At 34.5% G+C, this 24,083-nt stretch overlaps 1 protein-coding gene across 2 annotated transcripts in view; it reads left to right on the top strand.

Moving 5' to 3' along the window:
• The window catches only part of LOC124373093 (cytoplasmic dynein 1 intermediate chain-like), a gene marked incomplete at its 5' end in the record, with an annotated part of 35,672 nt that overhangs the window by 9,678 nt on the left and 1,911 nt on the right, over window positions 1-24,083 (top strand). Inside the window, 9 exon segments of one of the 2 annotated variants that reach the window (XM_046831485.1) lie at window positions 7,923-8,099; window positions 8,924-9,080; window positions 12,483-12,737; window positions 13,954-14,071; window positions 14,834-15,065; window positions 15,972-16,132; window positions 16,944-17,132; window positions 17,725-17,802; window positions 19,744-19,898. In XM_046831485.1, the coding sequence (XP_046687441.1) occupies window positions 7,923-8,099; window positions 8,924-9,080; window positions 12,483-12,737; window positions 13,954-14,071; window positions 14,834-15,065; window positions 15,972-16,132; window positions 16,944-17,132; window positions 17,725-17,802; window positions 19,744-19,890 (1,514 nt within the window). 2 annotated transcript variants of the gene reach the window in all.

Raw genomic sequence — 24,083 nt, 5'->3', positions numbered from 1 at the left:
GGTGTTAGAAATCAGTTCGATTAATTTTTATTTTGTGGATTTAAATGTTCAAGAAGTTACGATATTGCCTAGGAGCCAAGAGCCGATTTGCATTTTATATGCACACGGTCTGATTTTTCCTTGAATTGATAGAGGACTTTTCCCTAAGGATTAAATTGATTGCTAGTCACGCTAGTTTTGGTGGAGGTAAATATGGGAGGTTATGAAAAGGGTTAAAACTGTAAAATGATAATCATTTCTCACATTATTTTTTTTCTCTTAGCTTGATACATTTAATACTAACTGTTTGACACATTAATATATCATAGCTGTATCACCATCGGGCAAATAGATAGAGATAAATTGCCATTTTCCGGGTCTGTATGTGGATTAGCTGATTCCGACTTAAAATTTACTTATGTATCTGTTGGTTGGATTTAAGTGTGTCAAGACTAGATAAAGTATGATTTGAGAAAAAAGTATCATTTGATATTTTATATGCTTTGATACTCTCCCATTTTGACCTCCAAGAACACTAGTGCACCTGAATCGATTTCTTTCTTAAGAAAATATCTCATCCATTCCAAGAAAATCAGGTTGTGCTTATATGTTGTAAGTTGAGTCTCGACTACTAGACAATTACTGTGACTCATTATTAGTCAGCTGGTCTTCCTTGATGCTCTGGCAGAATTACTTAGGTATGAAATAACATCAAAATTAATAACAGACTGTAACTTTAAAGGACTGGATTTTTAAAGGAATTTTATGAACAGTAAATGATGTTTTGATATTTAGAATATCCCATTAGAGATTCTTATTTGGATTCGGAAACACCTCATATTATGATCTATTTTCCGCCCCTTTTAACTGTTGATAGTAGATTGAGCTCTCAAATGGAGGAACACGGCTTATCTTCTGTCTAAACTAGTATTTTTGGAATAGTAAAATAAAACAGCTTGAGCCAAGGATATCATCCATAAATTAATGATAATAGCCATTGATGTAAGTTGTCGTAAATAATTAAATTTTTTCATTCCCATTAGACTCAATAAATGTGCAATCAGTTTTCACAGAGCTTTAAACTAGTATGTTATAATCAGGCGAGAAGAACTCAGGCCTGCTGGAAAGGTCACATAATATGTTGTGAGGGTTGGCAAGCTGCTCATGTTGATTTCAGCTCCATTTCACCTTCTGCTTTGTGCAGCATCTGAAATCTGACGCTGTCACAGACCTTACTCCTGGAATCATCCACGTCCGTCTGAAAGAGTCCAAAATAAGTCAGTGATGAAGTAGCTCAAAATTAACTCTTTACATTGTTTTAACATCAGACACCTAGACTGTAATGTAATCTAGATGAATACGGTAGGTGTTTTCACTGTCTCATTAGGTGCACAGTTGAGTGCACTGTGATGTTTGTGCACCTGATGAGATATGAGAACATCTCTTCATCTAGATTACACTTTGTTTTGTAGTCTAGGTGTTTCTGATGTCGAAAAGTTGCAGAGTTTGTTTTAAACTTCTTTGTCACAGAAGTTTTTGGATACCTTCACATGGTTATGGACTCCACATTCCAGGAGCTAAGTCTGTGACAGTATCAGATTTCAGATGCTGCACTAAGCAGAAGATGAAATGGAGTTGAACTCAACATTCACCCCCAAGTAGCTCTGAGCGAAAGGGATAACAAGTAATATCACTCGCTAAGTGTTAAATATCTTGCAAAAAATCAGGACGAGAGCTGTTGACTTTATTAAATTACTATTGAATTTTTAAATTTTTATTCACCCATGATTAGTCTTAATACTATTATCTTTGACTGTCTTGTTACGGTGCTCGAGCAAGCGTGGGTTAGTAATATATAACACATTGGGATTCATCTATTCAATTGCTTGGTCAATGAGCTGTACAATCAACTGTTGCGGTGCCGTCAACTGTGGGTTATCCACAGTAAAATACTGACCAACAGTTTTATGCGTATTGCTTTTGCATTACCCTATATATTTAGCCATAGATAAAACAGTGTACATAGCTATTATGTTGTAAATCATAATGCATCTTGTTGAAAGTTTGTAGAACATATAATAAAAAATACATTCAGCAATAAGCCTCGTTATAAGTTATGGCACAAACCCAGATAATAGCTGTAATTCTCTACAATCTTGTACATAATGACTACCGTAACATGAACGTTGAGTAGGCTACTATTCTGTTTATGTAGTGATTTATATAACATAGATATGGGAAAAAAATAATTAAATTATTTAAAAATTAAAATTTAATTGCAAGTTGTGAGATGTCCAGCAGAATTAAATCTCATGTATACAGCTTATAAGAAAAAAAAAAAACAAAAATCCTTCTTATAAAAGATAAATTTGAAAATAGATTTTATTGTCATTGTATAATTAATGCTCTTAAATATAAATTCAAGAGTGAAATCAATTTGTGAATGCTTTAATGATAGTTTTTATTTTGCATATTCACAATGTTATTACATTTTGATATTTAATACCAATTACTTACACTAGTCTCCTAATAATATATTTAATATGAATTATAATAAGTTTTGCATCCTTATAATACATTCTAAATAATTATATGTTTAATATACTTTTGCATTTTTTATCGAAAATATTAGTGATCTTTGCCTGGTGTACACTATTAAAATTTAAGGAATATAATTTACATTGAATACCTGATACTATTAAGGTTGATATATTTAGATAACATTTTAAGTATGCAATTTGTTATAAACTTTATATTTATCGTGAATACAATTTTCACAGTTATTGAATTATAAATTGTAACTATACATTGAGTCTACAAATAAAACTTATATATCAATTTAACCGTCATTGAAAACATAAGCATGTTTCTAATTTGATTTGAAATTTTTTATGAAAATAACTTACTTCTCAGTGATTATTCTAATTTGAATAAAAAAATCCAGTTATAAAGAATTTATATATATATATATTTAATTGGGAAAATCAGGAATATAAACATATATACTGTTTGTTCAGCCAATTTCACGTCTAGATAATTCAGACCAATTTCGTTTTAATACCTAGTTTAAGTTGAATGCATCAAAGTCATTTTTAAGATAAGTACATAGTGTTTCAGACTATGATAGGAAGTACATTAGGTTTCCTTGCTTATTTAGATGCTTACACTGGCCTTCCAAACACTTGTAAATTCTGACAGTGCATTAAAAAGTTTACGTATTCTTCTCTATATTGCATGATTGATTATAATTTTGTTTTTCGGAGTCAGTGTCTCAAATATTTAAACGCCAGTCATGTGTATATGTAAAACCAGAGTTAGTGTTTTTAGGGTCTTAAATGAATCAAAATTAAAAGAAACAGGAAAGTCAGTATTCACTATTCACAATCAAAACATTTCCACAACACTTTTTTTCTTCATGAGCTTATAAGCTTATATAGGTTTCTCAACTTTTAGTATTAAGTATTTTATTTGTATTCTAACTAATATATCAGTCATGTGTTCCTTTTTACTGTAACTAATTGAACAAAGTAATATACACTTAAATTCCCACTTTTCCCAAAATCTCTTATCTCAAAGTGGTATCAGCATGGGATTGTATAATCTGAGTGATATTATTTTTGAAAATTCGTTATAAAGTGAAAATATGTAACAGATAAGTGTAAACTAACCTGTGTTCAGCACCAATACTGTATGGATTTTGTTTGCACTAATAAATAAATTAACTTTATATATATATTAGGTTTTGGATTTCGGTAACATATATCCTGTAACAGTATTACATACAGTATACAAAGTGAGAGCTTGTAAGTGGGCAACTTTATCTTATTTTTGGAACTGCTCATTTATATAGACAAACATCAATGTACAAGGGCTGTCTGGAAAGTAGCCGATATTCAACGTATCAAATATTCAATGTCGTCTGATATTTAACATATCCAATATTCAAAGAGTACTACTTGTATCTATGGCAGCTAAACTGTTATCAGATTCAGCATGCACTATCTTTGTACCCTCATGCTTGCAGAATAGCTCTCATACATACGAGGGGTATTAGAAAAATAAGGTTCGCATGATTTTTTAACATAGACAGCTCTATATTTCTACTTAGTGTTATACATTAATTTAAAACTTAAAAGTTAAGCTATATTTCCACATAATCACCGTTTCTGTCCAAACACTTTTGTAGACGATGCTCCAACTTTTCTATCCCCATGTTGTAGAATTCTACCGCCAATCCTTTGATGAATCGAGTAACCTCTTCCTTGACTTCATCATCGGTACTGATGCATTGGCCACCCAAGTGTTCCTTTAATTTTGGGAATAAGTGATAATCACTTGGGGCTAGGTCCGGGCTGTAGGGGGGATGGGGCACAATAGTCCAGCCAAAATTTGTCAACAGTTCTTGAGTTTGACGTGAGATGTGAGCGTTGTCAAGGAGAAGCCTTACACCACTGGACAATCTTCCTCTCTGGCGGTTCTGGATCGTGTGTTTCAGTTTTCTTAATGTGTCTTAATGTTTCCTCATAAACTTCGATTAACTGACATGAATTTCGCATCTGGCGGTAACAACGATAGGGAACTCGATATTCGAAGGCAGCTAGGCCGGCACTGTTGGACGTAGTGAGGCGCGAGTGGTATGGATAGAGATAGGGACAGTTGATGAGTAAGACAGTGTTACCAGATTTCTCCCAAGATATCGCATTCTGTCTCGGCGGCATAGGAACCTTATTTTTCTAATACCCCTCGTATGTTTAATAAGTCGGCTGTCAAGTCAGTGTTCAGTACACATGATTCTAAATCCTTCATCAGATTTTCTTCCTAAAAAATTAAGGAATGTGAAGATAGGAAATTTGCGTCAAGTTTGTTTCAAACTTGGAAAAATGTGTGCAGAGACGACTTAAATGCTTTAGCAAGCCTTTTAGAGGGAAGCTATATCCTCGACAACCATGAACCTTTTTCAAAATGGCCATGATTCTATTGATAGTGATCAGCATTCTGATCAGCCTTTATCAACACAAACCCCCCAAAAACTGCTAATGAGTGTGGTTACCGATCAAAGTGAACATTCACTTGACGGTTGATGATTGGAGTAAAATTAAGACATACCAAACACTGTCGTTGTTGAAATTCTGTCCAAGAATTTGGATTTGAAAAAGTGGTTGTGAAATTTGCATGAAAATTGCTCATCGGAGATGAAAAGGAGCGGTGCTTTTAAGTTACGCATTACTAGTAAGAAACCATGAAACATTGGACCTTAATTTAAAAAAAAAGTGATCACCGGTGATTGGCCATGGGTTTACGGCTACGATCCCAAAACAAAGGCCAATCATCATCCTGAATCAAACCTAGATAGAACCCTTTATCCGAAAAAAGCCTGGCAAGTTCGGAGAAAATCAGTTGTCATGATGACGTTATTTTTTTACTACAAAGACATAGTCCACTATGAATATGCTGCACTAACACAAGGAGTACACTTTGGAAGTTTTGAGACATCTCAGGAATGTGGTGCGGTGAAAATGTCCTGAATGTAGGGCCAGTGGAAACTGGATGCTTCACCATGAAAATGTATTGACTCATTCCTCTCACATGGTTCATGAGTTTTTGGCCAAGTGCTACATCCTCCATACAGTCTTTATGGTACCATGTGACCTCTGAGTGTTCTCGATATTGAAATTCCTGCTCTTAGGAACCAGATTTCAAACAGTCAAAGAGGTCAAACTGAATCCGGCAGCGGAACAGATGGCGGTCACGGAGGGGGACTTTACAACTTGTTTCTCAAAGTGGGAAGATCGTTTGAATAAGTATATAATGCCCAATGGAAACTACTTTGAAGGAGACTAAAGTTTGGCTGTGATTGGCTAGTTTTTCTGTAATGTCAAAATATCGGGTACCTTCTGGCAGCCCTTGTATATATAGCATTGAAAAATTCCAATGAAGGTACAGTTTTTCAGGTATAAATTCAAAAAATAAGAATATTACAGTTAATAACTCTGGAATAGCACAGACCAGATAATGGACATTGTTATTGACTTGTCCAGTATGTGGTCTTTGGACATTTTGTATGTTTTGTGATGTAATCATTAAAATGTGGTTTAATAATATCAATCCTGTTTTTGTAGTGGAATTGTTATACCACCAAACACACAACTTTGGTACAAATAAAAAAAAACAAACTAATTTTGTTCAACATTTCTTAGTTAAAATGAAGTGAGTACAAAATTAATAGAAGTTCTTACCTCATATGAATATGAGTTCTTTAGTTTTTTCTGAATAACAATATCATAATATGATGTACTTGTTAAACACTGGAAAGTAAATTCTGTTTTCGATGGTCTCTAAAGACTTTAGTCAGTTCTAAGATTAAGATAATTCAAAATATAAAATAATTTTTTTATATTTAATAAATAAAAATAATTACTTGATGTATATATTTATATACTTTGTGTAATTTTCTAGTTTCTATCTATAATAGTTTGAAAGATACCCTTTATAACTAATTAAAAACAGAGCTTTCTTTAATATAATTTATCCATTAAAATGTTGTTAATTATTATTTGATTTAACCATAAAATTGAAACTTTACACTTGTTATTATTAAAAAAAATTTTCTAGGAGTAAGATATATGCCATTATAATAGTTAAAAGAACAACTTGCTCTTATAATTTGCCCACAAGATCTATCAGAAATATATCTTTTCCTGGTTTATTTCTGTAGGTTTCCCATAGGGATAGCGTATGTTCACATTGCATTCCATTATAAGTTGAGTCCTAGGAATATCCTGTTTTTTGAGTTATTCAAACCGATTACGGTTTAAACTCTTTATACCTCCTTTGTGGCTTTTAGGAGATAGAGTGAGGTCTTTGTCTTGAACGTGACCACTTTGATCTGTGCCAAGCTTTTCTATGTAACAAGCTGTCTATTTAACCCAACAATTTCAATGATATGGTAACTAATTTTGATAACTGATTATGTTAATGAGTATAAAACTGTTGACTGTTTTGTCATTTTTGGATTCAACAAATTTATGAAACTTAGTCCCCTTTATCATCAACAATGGCATGAAATACTAATATTTTCTAGGCAATTAAGAAGTCTTGCCTGCTTTTAGAGCGCTAAAGATTTTTATGAGCCAAAAAATTACAAGAGTAGGAATCTGGACACTACAATAAACAAAATTAAAAATTGCAAAAGTGTTTACAAGCCAAATTATATTATCATATTTTAAAATATATATTGAATTAATAAATTTAAAATGAGAACAAAAGATGATGATGTCATAATATTTTTTTCTTTTTACTCTTGCTTTTGTATTTTTTTTTTTTTTATGTTAAGTGATTTATGCATTACAACATACTTGGGAAATTTATAAATAAAAATATATGACAAACATTGATAAACATATATGAATTACATTGGTTAGACATAGAACTTTCCTTACGTTTAAATTAATTGACTTATTACGTGTTAAGTTTGGTATCCACAATTAGTTTTTAATGTTAAACTGTATTTTTATATTGAATTTGGCTATTGTAAAATATTGAAACATAGCAGTTGGTAATAAAGCATTTAATTTTTTTGAATTTTGACAGTGAAAAAATATATATTTATTGTCATTTGACTTGAACACTTTTTACATTGTCATTGTTCAACATATTGTAACAACAATTATCTCAAGAATTAATATTTAATAATATTAAGTAGAAGAACAATTTCTCAGTATAAGATTATTTTTTTATTTTTGTTTATAAGGTTGTGTTCTTAGTAATGATTTAAAAGTAGTACACACTGGTAAAACTGTGAGATTACCGCAAATCTAGTTGGTAGTTGTTTTAAAATGCAAATAAATTTTACCTACTTGTACTATAGGACTAGGTTAGACTACGTATGTATAGGACTATGTTAGGAGGGGTTGGGAGGGGGTAGGCTACTTATTCACCCACAGTTCTGACGTATGACTCGCCGCAAGCCGAGGACGAGGAGGGGTCGCTGCCGCATTTGGAGGGGTTCCACAGCAAGCTGCCACCCGGGATCCTGCCTCATGGTCTGCCGCAGGTGAAGGAGATGGAGCCGGCCGTCACGCACGTCGAGCAGGAGGCCAAGAAAGAACCACCCAAGGCCGGTGAGTAATCATTACAATTCTCAGTTTTCTAAGTTCTATTGAAATTTTATTATTAAAGAAGATTTAGATTTTTAAATCTAGGATCTTTTAGAATCTCGTTGTACTTATTTTTTCACTTCAACTATCTGAAAACTGTTTTCTCTGTAAGGTAAATTTAATTTTGAGGTAAAACTCCCATTTTTCACCAGTTTACTCTGGAAAAAATGTCTTTCAATTTTATAAGACTCATTAAGATGTTTTGTTTCTTAAAACTAAAGGAGAGATTAATGTTATAGAAACAAACATGTTGTATTAATTTTAAAGTAGTTTTAGTTTTTTTATATACATATATTGAAAAGAGAAAAGTTTTATAAAAACTGTATATAGCAAAAATTTTGACATTTTGAACTGAAATAAGACTAATTTTGTTTTGAATTTACTTTTTTTATGTACCTTAATGTTGTAGTATGGCTATGATATTTAAATGTTGTTGTTGGTGTTCAACGCCTTCATCCCTTTCCACACAGGTTCATTTTTCAAAATTACCAGCTAAAATTGCCAAGGCAATTAACGTCTAGGGAGGGTTTTGAACAACCTCTTATAATATTATTTATTTTCAACTTATCTTAATCATTCTTTTACTTTTTTCCTATAAGAAATGCTCTATTAAAAGAAATAGTTTTTATTATTAGTAAATTAATATGATATAAAAATAATAAGATATCTATAATAAAGGAAGATATGTTATTTCAAAATTTGCATGACAACAAGAGTTTGTAACTTATAACTTATGAGACTTTTGTACCACATGTAACAGTGTTAGACCATAATTTTGTCTGTGACAGTGAGGGAGCTCAGCGAGGAAGAGAAACTGATGATCGTACTGTCGGAGGAGTTTCAACGATTTGTGTACCACACAGCACCGATAGTGGAGCGGGCCCTGGCCGAGGATGTGGACATCTACAAGGACTATACTGGAGGCGCAGACAGAGAGGACACTGGGTCAGTTGAGTTTAAGTTCTTTGAAATTACAAGGCTTGTTTCTTTTTCAATTCCAGTCTTGCTTCTAAGCAAACGAGAGAGAAGTGAAAGCCAATTCTGTACATTTGGCCAGTGTGTACCACTTCTTCCTGTCAAAGAGAGGAACACAGAACTGCATGTTCCAAATACAAATACAAATACAAAATCACTTTATTTTCAAATACATTAAGTATTGAAATGGTGTCAGGTAATTTAAACAAAAACAAAATTGTTTAAGTAATGGTTTATTGTTTTCTTTCATGGAACTCAGCCACTGAGTAGAATGGATTGCTGATTAACCAATCAATAAGGGCATTCTTCAGTCTTCCTCTGGAGAGATATCTTATTTCCTCTTGCAGTAGGTTATGCAGCTTCATGCCAATGTTCTTCTCATATTGGAAGAGTTGGTGAGCTGGAAGGTGTTATCTTGTGCTATATCGGGTGTTGTAGTCATGAAGATCTCTACCTTGTGTCAAAGATTGTCCAACATCATACATTAAAACTTCTTTTATGTAGGTGTTTACTACAGTCATGATCTTCAGACTTGTAAATGCTTCTCTACATCTTTCCTTAAGCCTAGCCCTGACAAGGCTCTTATAACCCTATTTTGCAACGCCAATACTCTCTGGAGATTACTTGCTGAGATTCCACCCCACACCACTAGTCCATATCTAAGGTTTGTTTCCAACAATGAAGTAATTTTTGCAGTAGGTTTATTAGTAATTAATTTTATTTGGTTTATCACATACAGTGAAGAATTAAGTTTATGCAGGAGATTGTCAATATGCTATGACCAGGAGAGGCTCTCATCAACAATCACTCCCAGAAACTTTACTCAGAGTTTTCTGTCCACTTCAGAATATGCTGGGATCTCTTTGCATCTTCTCCCGAAAGCTAGTTGGTTTGTCTTCTCTGGGTTAACTACAAGGTAATTTAAGTGGTAATATTGATAGGCCATGTTTAATGCTGTGTTTTGCATCTTCTCCCGAAAGCTAGTTGTTTCTGTCTTCTCTGGGTTAACTACAAGGTCACTTGAGTGGTAATATTGATAGGCCATGTTTAATGCTGTGTTACATTTAACATCAAGATTATCTGTCTTTTTTCCCATTCAAGAGTAAGGTGGTGTCATCTGCATAGATTAAAGTTGTGCAGAAAGTTTCATGGTATTCAGGTAAGTCATTTGTAAATAGTATAAATAATACTAGTCCCAATAATGACCCCTGAGGTACTCCTCGCTTTACGGATAGAGATCTTGATCTGGTAACTTCAGTAGCCCCATTTCTTGTTAGTTTTATCTCTACAATTGGTCTCCGGTTTTCTAGATAGCTTTTGAACCACATTTTAGTCGTGTCTTTGATTCTCAACTTTTCTAACTTGTACAGTGTGAGATCATGTTTCAGGCAATCAAAAGCTTTGCTTAAATCTAGGAAAAGGGTTGTTACAAGTTTCACTTCTTCAAGGTTGTCAAGCACAGTCAGCAAAGTTTATCAAGGCTGTAGTGGTAGATTTTCCTTTAATGAATCTGTGTTGCTTGTCTGTTAAGTTATAGCCCTCACAGTGGCCCAAAAGTTTTTTTAGTACTACTTTCTCTAAAACTTTAGAGAAGGTTGATATGATTGAAATCAGTCTTTAATTATTCACTTCTGTTTTACTGCCGTTTTTGTTTATTGGGGTCACTTTTGCCAGTTTTAATGCTGAGGGAAATTGACGTCGACTGAGGGATTTGTTAATTATATTTGTGGGAGATGTAAGAGAATCACTGTAGTGCTTTAACAATTTTGAAGTTTGCTTTAACATGTAAAATACACTTATATTGGGAGCCACTTCACATAGACTGTAGTCAGTCAGTCATTTTTCCATTGTGTTAGTGCTTCCATGCTTGACACTCTTGTTAAGCGAGAATTGTGAAATCTTATACTTTTCTCTAGTATAAGGATAGCACCTCTGAATACCATTGCTGAATGAGTTGAGGGTATGGGGAAAATTTGAGACATCGCAGTATACAGGAATGATGTTGAATATTTGTAGAAGGGTACGGACCTCTGATGTCCGTAATAAAAACAGGTAAGGTAAGTCAATCGTTTTGATCAGGTGGTCTGAGGCAGACAACTTACAATAATTGAGTTTTCTATGGAATTGCCTGAAGTTCTAATGTCTTTTATGTAAACCATTGTGTGATAGTATACGTTGTCTCCTTAGAGCAACCAGTACAGAGTTATGCTCTCGTCTAACTTACATTACACGGCAGCACTATGCCAGTGTGATACAAGACTTTTTAAACATTTCAAACGTCCATCCACCATGTAGTCTAGACGTAGTATTTAGTGAAAATCATCTTCTTCAAAAATAGAAGAGATTGTTAACCACTCAATGCTTTGCTTGGCAACAAAGAATTTTCCGCTATGCTGTTGCGTTTAACAGGTTTTCCCATGTGAGGAGGATGATAGTGCAATTCTTGAGGTCTGCACACAAGCTCTGTTCTTATGTCGAATTGAATGCCATATGTTACATAATATGTATATTGTTTACAACTGTAGGTTGTCTTTTATTGTAATTTTTATTTTGTGCGTTTTTATTATGGTTGTTTTTTCTGTTTTCAATGATTTGGAAAATTCTATATTTTGCTTTCTATATATACTTCTTTGTAAAAATATCTTTAAAAAATTCAGTTTTAATTTGTATACTTAATTTGTAGCTTTAGGAAATCTTATTTTAAATAGAACTTGAAGCAAATTAATTTTAATATTTTTAAAACTAATTGCACGTTAGGAGGAAATATATAATTTTAAATCCAGTGCTGCAAGGCTTATGTGGGGAACATAACAAATATCAGAGGGAACACTTGTAACAATATTCAAAAAATGTTGTTAGTTTGGATGGACTGTCTGTCCAGAGAAAGAAGCTCGGCTGCAATCTGAGACTGAGCCATTAATTTTTTCTGTCTCATGTAGTGGTTGGGCAGTTGATAGTAAACATAAGCTTAGATGCAGTTATGTTGCACAAAATCAGGAAATTTTTCATTGTATAGAGTAAAGAAATGTGGTCCAAATCAGATCACTTGGGGTTTACCTCGATTTTTCAAGAAAAGAGAAATATCTATACTCATGAATATTATTTGGAGCTGCTCATTGATCTAGTTTATTGGAATTATCCAAGGAGCCAAAGAAACAAGTAGTGTGCTGAAAGTAGAGCTATGGCCAATGGAATCCAATATCTGGAAAAAAGTTAAGATATGAGCTACACTCTGTTCAAAGATGAAAAGCGCAGCAGCAAGCTTTCACTGGTTAGGCAATCTCAATATAAGTAGTTGTTGATAGGAAGAAAGGGGAACATTGTTATGTTATTATGTCTTCAGTATAATCTAATTGAATTGACTTTGTACAGAGATGAGAAACACGGTTGCAAGCTGTCCCTGAGTCGCTGTTTCTCAGACGAGCGGTGGTCACGCAATCGGTGCATCACATCAATGGACTGGTCACCGCAACATCCGGAACTGCTGTTGGCCAGTTACCATACCAATGCAGAGTCTCCCCATGATCCTGACGGCGTATGTCTCGTCTGGAACACCAAATTCAGGAAAACTACTCCAGAGTTTATCTTCCATTGTCAGTCAGCTGTAATGTCTGCAACATTCGCTAGGTGGGTAACATCCTGAATTTACTCATATTTTATTTAAATAATTATGTGAATATAGCTGAAAATACAAATTTCTTGTTCTATAAGAGCTAGGATTCATCCTAATAAATTTGGTGGACATATTAAAAATCTATAGTAGTACTTTTAGACTACTAGCCCCAAAAGTATGCCTTTTTGTATTTTTTATGCTAGGCTGGATTACAAAGCTTTTAAACTTATTACCCATTTAAAGCACTGGTTTACAAAGGAGAAATTCCCTTTCTGTAGTTGGCAGCAATACTGATGACGACACCAAGCACTGTGGGATATTTCCATTACTATCATCAAAATTTGCTGTTGGCTTTGGCTAATGTTGAGTTTTGAAGTGTCGTTTATAGAGCAGCATGCCAACAGAAAATTGTGTATTTTCCATTAGATAAATTACATTTGAAACCATTAAGATGTTGAAAAGATATATGGATATGATGCAGTTCAAATAACAGCAGTGTATAAGTGGTACAAGAATTTTGTGGAGGTTGTCGTACAAACATCAAAGATGATCTTAAAATAGAGTAGGAATATATTTGTTATCACCTAAAATAAGAAATTTTGATTATGTACAAGAAATTGTACTTCGTTGATAGAAAAATAACTACCAATAACTATCAATGCTATTGCCTTTGAACCAATAATTTTTGTGTTCACAAATGTACTGTTTTGGGCCATGTTTCTTAATACAATCAAAACGTCTTATGTGGTGGATATGGACGAGTCCTTATTACCTCAAAATCATCTTTGATGTTTGTTCAATCTTCACTTATATACTTACATTGCTTTTTTATATGCTTTAAATAAGTCTTTAGGATATATAGGATCTCTGGTAACAATTGTCACGGAATGTACAGAATGTGATGTTGACACAACATCCAAATTAATATTTGAAAATCTCATGAATAAAAATAGTCCTTTTTCAAAAACTGCTTGCTAACTGAGTGTTTTTACTGGGCCCGCCAAAGCTGCCTGAGATCCTGGTCTTATGTGTAATTAAAACCTGAAATTCTTTGTTGTATTTTGATGTTTTGGAAACTAATTTATTTGAATGAAAATTAGTTTGTATTTTATTTAAATTTATATTGGTCTATATTTGTATTACAGAAAATAATAACAAATAAAACAGGCAAAATTAAATATTGCTGCTTAAAATTGTATTTTTGTTAAAAGAGTGCATCTGTGTATACAGGTTCCACCCCAACCTAATTCTGGGGGGCACATTCTCCGGCCAAGTGGTTCTGTGGGATAATAGGGTGCAGAAGAGGACACCCATCCAGCGCACCCCACTTTCAGCTACTGCACACACGGTGAGCATTAGTTGTCAACTCCACTAGCATTAGAATAGTGGAAATTCTAGACAATTCTGCACAATCAATTGTTTTTTATATTGGCAGTAGTATAAATGGCAAAGATAGGGAAGAGAAATAATTATAGGTAAATTGACCTTTTACTGGGGATGGTTAGACAAAATACCTGACCTTGCAAAGTTCCTATAACTGTGGTGGTCATATCTTTTGTACCTGAACAAATTTAGACAAGTGCTTCAGAGATTCTTGTGGTGAATATTCTCAGCGTCCTTGACTTTAAGTCTTGTGCTGTGAAATGATCAGATCAATACATTCGAATCCCTTGTGGTAAAATTCTCAGCACCCAACACTTGAGATCTTGTACTCTGAAATAATCAACACTATTTAGACCCTTGTGGTAAATATTCTCAGCAGCCAAGATTTGAGATCTTGGACTATGTAATGGTCGAATCCTGCTGCAAGAGATTGTACATGATGAGGGAACGATGTTTTTGGCTTCAACTCTGTACTTCTGAGGTAGAGCCAGCCTCAGTGATTATGGTTATCTCTATACCTTGCTACCTTGTACCATGAAAACAACTTAACACATATTTTCACCTAACCATCAATGACAGACAGGTCTGGATCTGTAGTATCAGCAGAATAAGGCTGTTGCTGCTGTGCTTCTGACATTTCACCACAATGATCGTTGCAGCGCTATCATTGCAGGCACAACTATCATCTCAAAAGCCATTGTATGAATCTACCTGTGATATGTTGCAGCATCCAGTTTACTGCCTGAGTGTAGTCGGCACACAGAATGCCCACAACCTCATCTCAGTATCCACAGATGGCCGGTTGTGCTCATGGTCCCTGGACATGCTCTCACAGCCGCAGGAGATACTGGAGCTGCAGCATCGACAGAGCAAGGCCATTGCTGCCATGTGTCTGGCGTTCCCACATAATGACGTCAACAACTTTGTTGTTGGCAGTGAAGAGGGTGCTGTCTACTCAGGTATGTTATTTATTTAAGTAAATTCTGATAAATTGTGAGCAAATTAACAAACAAATTTGACTTTGAATTCTCTATTTTCCTTATTAGTAATGTGTGATCAAGGATGAGGTGATGAAAAGAGAGTGCGTGTTGCATCTCGTAATGGAAAATTTGCTCTGAAGTACCTAGACAATTTTTTCCATTAAACAAAAAATTAGAAATTTGCCTGGCGTACAATGACTCAGCTAATGTATCTACCGATACATAAATCAGATCCTTTTTTTAAGTTACACTCTTCATTGTCTGGCCTGGCACTGGGGCAGCTGTGCACAACACTCCAGGAATGTTTATCAACCTCCTCATCTAGGTCTATCTTAGCACCCCGAACATTAGCACCCTGTAGGGCTGTAGTATCTGCTACAGTGCATCTTCCTTCCCAGCCCTCCTTAGGGATCCTGCTCACACCTCCTCAATCTCCAATTAAAGGGATAGACATTTACTAGGTTCAGAAAAGCATCGAACTGTTCATCTCGTTATAACCTCCTTCGTTCAGATCATCAAACTGTGAAAGTAGAGTATCTAACTGTCCTGAGTAGTTTGTTGCAACACCAAGGCAGGAGTGACTAATACATGAGATACAACAGGCTCCAATTACAGGGATAGGGACTCACAAGGTTCAGAGGAGCATTGACCTCTTTCAGGTTTTCCTTCATCTGAAACATTTTATTAGGAAAAGTTGAGTAACAAACTATCTTGTTTTCCAGTATGTAACCACAGCTGCAAGGCAGTAGTGCCTGAGACGTATGAGAGAAATGAGGTTCCAGTTAAAGCTATAGACACTCAAAAGGTCCATTAGGTCATCGACCTCTTTCTTCATCTGAAACATTGAATGAGGGAAAGTTAAGTAACAAACTATCTTGCTTCCAGCGTGTCGGCACGGCAGCAAGGCAGGAGTGACAGAGACATATGAGGGACATCAGGCTCCAGTTACAGGAATAGACACTCATAAGGTCCAGGAGGGCATCGACCTCTCCCACCTCTTCCTGACCTCCTCATTCGACTGGACTATTAAATTGTGGAACCTCAAGGTTTGTGGATTTAGTGAATAGTATCTCTATTGACGACTAAGTTGTAAATTATTTATAAACATTTTGGAGTTGGAATTAAAATACAATATTTTTGAATTGGATCCATTATACTAGGAAGTATAATGACGCAGATATTTCAAGGCCATCATTTCCGCTAACGAATGGTTGGACTGTTGCTCAAAATAAACAATTGGTTGGTTTAGCTGCACTGTAACATAGAACGAGTCATGGAATCTTCCGGTTTATTATTATCAGAATCGTTTTGAAATTAAATAAAATATCTCTTTATTTTTGAGGCGAAGTTAGTCGGTCTTCGGTTTTCACTGTTACTGTTGAAGAACAAGTTTAATATCTTCGTTTTAAACAGAAACATTCTAATATCCTGTTGAAAAAAATCCCATTTTGTTAACAAAATTCCCTTCTCAAACCAACATTGAGAGCTGTAAACAACAGGAAATAAGATGACAGGGAGGGGTAGGGGTTAAATGTATTAGTGTGTTTATTGTTTGCAAAGTAGCAGATATGTGTTTGTTTACATTTTAGTATTTATATCTCATGTTACATCAAAACCTAAGCATGCAAATGATTGATTAGGTTGAATGATTTGAACAAAACCAGACATTATACTAGCATTCTTTCATAAATTTGTAGAGTACAACAATAAAATAAACATTGAATCAAGATGCGGCTTTTTATTTAAAACAAACATTCAATGTCTTAAATCGTCATTAAAACATACACACAGAAATGTGTGGGATATCTCATTTCTATTCTTGTGTAAAACCAAATATGATGGATGATCTGTCCACAGGAGAACAAGCCGTTATACTCGTTCGAGGACAATGGTGACTATGTTTGCGATGTGGCCTGGTCGCCCACACACCCGGCACTGTTTGCGGCAGTGGATGCTACAGGTCGTCTGGACCTATGGAACCTCAATAATGACACTGAGGTGCCCACAGCCACTGCCATCGTGGAGGGTAGTCGAGCGCTCAATCAGGTGAGCCACCTCAAGGTTCCTTGATTGTACCGATTCTATTTATATTAATAATTTAACTCTATATCTGGTGCCAAGAGAACAAAGGCTTGCTGGTTCCTTAATCTTAATCATTGTTCCTCAGGACGTATATTAAGTTTCAGTAAAAAGTTTTAGGACTAACCTCTAAAAAGGTTTGCGTCTGGCTCTAAACTAATAGCGTGTTTATTCCCATTAATATATGGCTGTTTTAAATGTTTAAATCATGATTTTTTTTAGCGAAAATTTCAATGTTCTGTCTCAAAAAGGTACGAGATTTGTGCAATTACCTATCTTAGCCTTTTGCAGTAAATGTAACTTTTTCAATGTAATATTTTTTGACATTGTTTCTACTAAAAGTTTTGTGTTTAATAATTATGTAAAACTTGTAATATTAAGTATACAATTAGTTTTTGTTTTGATGAAATATCAGATAAGTTAACATTTTTGTTGTGGTCTTGATTATTTTTAGGGCACTCAGAAATTAATAAAAGTCTAGTTAACTAAAACAGCAGTTTGTTCATGCACTAGTTCATTTCTCTTCTGGGCCTGATATTAAACAATGTGTTGTTTGTAGGTGTCTTGGACTCCTAGCGGAAACCAAGTGACCTGTGGTGATGACATTGGTCGCATCTGGCTTTACGATGTCGGGGAGGTAACAACAGATGTTTATTCTTCTCAAATTAGCGTAATTCGTAATTTGGTCTCAAGTCATGTGAAATAGTTTCACATATAGTTTCATTCATGTAGTTATACCTGTAAAAGATGGAAGTATAGACTAATACAGAGTATCTAATTAGATATACATTTAATGTAAGGAAATTACCTTTCTAGTTTTTTTTATTATAAATATAAAAGAGAGTCCAATCCCCTTTTAAGTTTTCTTCTTCCCGTCCTCATGGGCCACTGGCCTCTGCAAGTTATCAAACTAAATAAGGGGGAGAGTCGATGCAGCACTAGGTTATCATTACTGATAAAAAAGTGCTAGAGTCAGATACAGCATATTTTATACCTACGCTATCTATAACTCAGACTCCCTAGGCCTGTCAGCCATCAGCTTCCTCAGTTTTGTCCTTAAAAGGGGTATTAGGTAATTTATAGAATCTGCTGTTATCAATAAACACATCCTGTCTCAGTAATAATTTTCAGTCTCGAACAAAAATTAATATTAAAATATTCTAAATAAGCTATTTATTTCATATAGTAGTAAAATTTAGTGTAGTTTTTCCACTACAGTCAAAATAATTGTAATTAATCCCTTGACTGCCACGCCCATGTCAACACGGGCGCGCTCCCACTTTGCGTTCAACATTTGTTATCGGCTGCTTGGATACATGATGCCTGTAAGATGATACACATTAGTCTCTAGTAGTATTTATTTAAACTGCAGCAAATCCACAGTAGTGCTGTTTATTTACTTTACACTCTGACAGTCAACTAAGAAACTATCATGAAAGCCATTGTGAAGTTTTACCTGGACGTTAAGAAACAGAATGTTATTGTTTTCCTTTTTTACAATAATGTTTTTGAAGTTGCTACTGCATGTTTATTATTTTGAATGTGGTTCATTTGGTATGGCAGGAATTGGTTTTAATGATGATAACGTCATTTATCACTTTTAGATTTGTCTGGATGTGTTGTTATGAGTTAAGCATTCAGCATTTCAACTTTTCTGAGATGATGGCGATTAGGATGCAGACTCAGTTTATCAATCAGGTCCTGACATGACAATCAGTAGGTTCTAAACAGCAGTTAGGTAAATTAAGATACTGCTTAGTTGATGGGAAAAAAACACGCTACGTTTGCACTGACTGTGGAGCAGCTCTGTATGCGGCAAATAAAACTGGCAATAGCCCAGGAACAGCATTGTTGAAAACTCAGGATATCATCAGAGAGTAGCATTTAGTTCAGACAATTTGGATTTTGTCAAACCCGAAACAATTTTAAAAAGGTTTGAAAAATATAGGTTACTATTTAAAAAAATGCAAATAGGTTAAAAAACATAGGTATAGTATAGTGGTATAGTAAAAGTATATATAAATACACCTTCAAAACCACTAACTTTTACAACAATTTATGATAGTAATTAAGTTAAAAAAATGCAATATTTTAATATGCAATCAAACATATCACTGTACACCTTAAAATAATCCTATGAACACAAGTATCACATATATTTAAATTTAAAAGACAAAAGGTATTTGAAAATACAGAGAATACATAAGCAATAATACTGCTAAGTAACTTTTATTGTTTCAAGCATAACAATGTAATAAACTATTAGGGACCGTCCTTCACAAGCACAAAACTATTTAGCTCAAGAAAGAAAATTAGTGTTTCAGATCTTCTGTTTCAAAAAATAGAATTTAGAAAGAATATTGTGATACACAATTATATATCTACAGTGGTTGTTCTGGTCATAAAGATATTTCTAAACTTTTTGTTCTTTTCAGTACATTTAGAGTAATGTTGTACTACATTTTTCTCATTATTTTTATTTTTCACGTCCTCATGTTTACACAATAAGCAGCTGTTCCTATTCCAGTGACCTCCCTCACCAACTGACACAAGTTAAAAATATGATTGTTCTGTCCAGCAACTCTGTCAGCCGAGGATGGATGACTGGAACAAGATGCTTGTAACTCTGCAAGAACTGAAGAACAATCAGGCGGACGAGGAAATGGACAAGTTGACCTTGTCTTCTTCAGGACCCAACAGCCTGGCTTCCATTGTGTCTAGATAGACTTGCAGGTAAATTGGCTTATCCTATGATAATATTGTGTATCATTTGCTCTACACTGTCATCTACAATAGAACATAATAAAAGATGTAGAACAGACAAATGTACTGGACTTTTCCTATTTCACCTAAAAATCATGAGAGCTCTTCCTTAGACCAGGATGAGTTTATGTACAAAGTTTCAAGTCTCTAAGACTTCTAGCTAGAGATATCGCACAGACAGATGAGGAACGATACGGTTCCATGAAAGCTCTGGTGGATCCTTAATAATAGTATTAATCACATTACTAATTATAATTAGAATATTTTTGTAAAACTTTTTAGTAACACAGATTTTCATGAAACAATCGACGATACTCAGGTTGTACTGAAATCCAGAAGTAAACTTATACAAAATATGCTGAAAATTTCTTTGCAAAGTTGCCATGATGACTGTTTTTATAAACAAGTTAAGCCTCGCGCGCACTACGACGGAACGGAAGGACACGACAGAATTTTTTCAAATATGAATAGTATTGATTGTTATGGAGATGCGCGCACTTGGACGGACGGGACGGAAGAGACGCGTCGGACGTCAGTCAGATTATCTGAGGAAAAGAACTTTTGAACAAATTCTGCGCGTCGGGCTCCGTCGGCGACGTCGGGTCCGTCCCGTCCGGTGTTGTAAGCGCACACACCTCAGACGGAACGGAAGGAAAATTTTGTCTATTCCAGCTATATCTTCTGAGCCAAAATGGATGTCTCCAAGTTAATTTCTCTTGTTCAAAACTACACCGAGCTGTACAACATGCGTCATCCTGAATACTTTTTAACGTCAATAGAAGAGAGAATTGTTGGGAAGAAATCGGTGCAATGCTGGGACAAGCAGGTAAGAGCAAATTACTAATGATTTTCCTGTAGACACTTTGTTGATTGTTAATTCGGCGAACATAACCTCAAATACCGCTACTTTAGACAACGTTTGTTTTACGCTTCTTTGTAACGCCTATACAGTATATAGTTTTATGTTCATCATAGGATTTTGAACATACCACATACCTTTTTTTGTGTAGTACAGTACTTCGTGTTAAGTCTGTGAAACCAACTAAATACATGAGACTATAGAACAAGCGCAGCTTTCGTTGTAGCATATGCAAGGGTTTTGCAAGGATTTGATCAAACTTCTGTTTAAGGAACTTGATTATTTGACCCAAGAACATATTGTTACAGTTTGGTAAGTATATCTTTTGAAAATAATAGAAAAATTGGTAAAAAAAAGTATTGTTTCAGAAAAAAATTAAAATGAAAAAATAGATTTTGTTTAGGTGAAAAATACATTTCTGTTTTAGCTATAAGAAGGGTTTTTCCGGATCGTATGTTTTTTTATACATTTTATTATTTTTATATGATGTACATGATCATATTGAATAATCTCAATTTTGTTTATATAATATTCTAAATTATTTGATAGGCTTATCACTGTTCAAAGATGTTTGTAATAAATAATATTTGCATATTTCTTCTTCTTCTACCTACTTCTCCAAGTTCCAACTTTCTTAGAATTGCCTATTATTTTAGATAAAAAAACTATTCCACACATAACAAATAAATATGAAATAATCAAATTCATAAATAGAACTAACCATAAAGTAAGAAGAAGAAAATTCAAAAACACTGTAAAATTAAGGTTTATTACAAACACATAGTTAATTTATGAATACTTTTATTGAGAAATAAGATTACATGGATAGATTTTATTGACATATATATTTTTGTGGATGAGTTTTGTGCAGTAGTGGTAGAAATAACTAGAAACAATCATTCCTTTAGTGTTACGTTCACTCAATCAACACGTTGCTTGTCCACTTGAACTCTTCTTTCTTGCCACGAAACTGATCCGAATTCAGAGCAAAAGTAATCCCTGAACATATTTCTTACTGTGATAGCTTCACTACCAGCCAAACCACCAGTACCTTTCAGTGGAGCTAGTGGCACAGCCTGTGAGATTGTATACGCTAAATCCCTTTCTGTCCAATGACTTGAATCTTCCCTTAAGTAGTTGTGCAAACAACAAGCCGCAAGAACAACAGAAGAAAGATGATCCTGTGACAGGGCTAATCTTCTTTCGAAAATCCTGAACCTTCGAACTACGTAATATGCCAAATGCATTTTCAACGACGTTCCGAGCTCGGCTCAAGCGGGTAGTTAAAGATTTTTTCTCTATCTTTTCCGTGCACATTGTCTCGTGAATAAGGCCTCATTAAGTTTGTTCGAAGAGGAAAAGCTTCATCACCAATAATGGACATAAGGAAGATGCACACCAGTCATTGGAAGTACTTTGGAAGATGGTAAGCGTAAAGTTCCATTTCCAGTTTCCTTCCCCAATTCCGAAGTACTAAAAATACCTCCATCAGAGTTTTTTCCCATAGCCACCAACATCTACGAATATAAACTTTTTATCGGCGTCTACTAATGCCAATAAAACAATGCTGAAGCACTTTTTTGTAACAAAAGAAATCAGCCCCGCTGTCATGTGGTGCTTCTATTAACACATGTTTTCCATCTAAAGCGCCAATGGCATTAGGAAAATTCCACTGCTGGTGAAATCCGCTTTCTATCTTTTCCCACATGTCTTGTGTAGGCTCCGGCATAACTAACGGTTGTAAGCATTCCCATAGCACAGCACATGTTGAATGGACTACTTCCCGAAGAGTTGTTAGGCCCATACGATAAGAATATGCCATTGCACGGTAGGACATCCCCAGTAGCAAGGAATCTGAAACAATAATTTGTTGTTTTGTTTTTATGTTATAAATTTATAATGTTAAAACATGTTACAGTGTTGGTAATGTTACAGGTTCAGACTGCAAGGAACCGTTGGGTAAAAGATACCAGACTGCCATCGCAAAGCACTTCAGCGGCGCAGGACAAAAAGTGGCCAGGCAGCCAAGAAAATAAAACCTCCCAGATATGAAAAGGAGCTTGCATTTTTAGTGCCTTATCTTGTTGATGACGACCAGCGTACATCCAACTTCGCTCCCAGCGTAAATTCTACTGAAGACAAAGCTGGTGGCATTGATGAGGACGAAGAGGAAGTGTTAAACGACACAGAAGACAGTTTATCCTGCGTCACTGTCTACATCCCCACTGCTTGTGAATACCACAAATTCTGTGCCAATGAACACTTCTTCAAACTTTATCACCAGGAAATGTGTCCCAAGCAATGACTTCTTCTTCAAATACGTCTTCCTTAACTAGGAAACCATTGATGTATAAGAAACGGAATAGAAATGGTGGTCAACCGAAGACTGCGGCTACTGTCTTGCAAGATTATTTGAATAATATATCTGAGCGTCCTAAAACAGTTGAAGTGGCTGACTCTCTTACAACTTTTTTTTCAATCCATGGAAAAAGACAGTTAGGGGGCTTTCCTTTAAGAGACCAAATTGAGATGAAAAAGAAAATATTTCAACTAGTCAGTGATAGGGAAATGGATCTTGTGTACAGACCAACTCCTGAACCTGTCGAACAGTCATTTATTACACCACAGTCAAGTTCTTCTGCTGCAACGCCAGAGGAACGTTTACTTGGGTACAACATATTGGACATATCTTTGAACTCATATAATAACACACTTTCATAATAACATAACAAGCACTTGGACTCTTTCATTGAGTTATGTATTTTATCATTTTGTTTGTAATAATAGTTTAAAATAAATAAAACTTTTATGTTAAAAAGGCAATTATTTTTTTTATTTCATCTTCTAAGTACCAACATTATAAAATAATGTTTCCCGTTTACTATTAGCAGTAATAAAAAAAACGCTGAACTGAAGAAGTAAAAAAGACTTAAAGAATGTATAACTTAATTGGTAAGGTTTCAATTTTTTAAATTATTTATTCAAAAGGGTAAATTGGCTTTACAAGATTAACTTTCTTATATTAATTTTATCCCCGACCACTGTTCTGAACTGAAATACATTATAATTGTGTATTTTATTTGCTATTTCCAGAAATGACAGAATATTATTCTGAGAACGTTACTTAAACTTTATTTTTCATATACAGTTGTGTTCACTCCATATGAAACCTATTGCATGCAGCAATTCATTGTAGTTATAAAATAAATAGTAGTTTTGTTTGAATATACTCATATTGTAGCATTAAAGGTATTTAATTCAACATTATACAATTTTTATAAAATTAAATAATATGT

Source organism: Homalodisca vitripennis, unplaced genomic scaffold (assembly GCF_021130785.1).
Source record: "Homalodisca vitripennis isolate AUS2020 unplaced genomic scaffold, UT_GWSS_2.1 ScUCBcl_4755;HRSCAF=11125, whole genome shotgun sequence".
Classification (NCBI taxonomy): Eukaryota; Metazoa; Arthropoda; class Insecta; order Hemiptera; family Cicadellidae; genus Homalodisca; species Homalodisca vitripennis.
The sequence above is the reverse complement of the archived record's forward strand: the minus strand, read 5'-3'. Positions and strand labels throughout refer to the sequence as shown.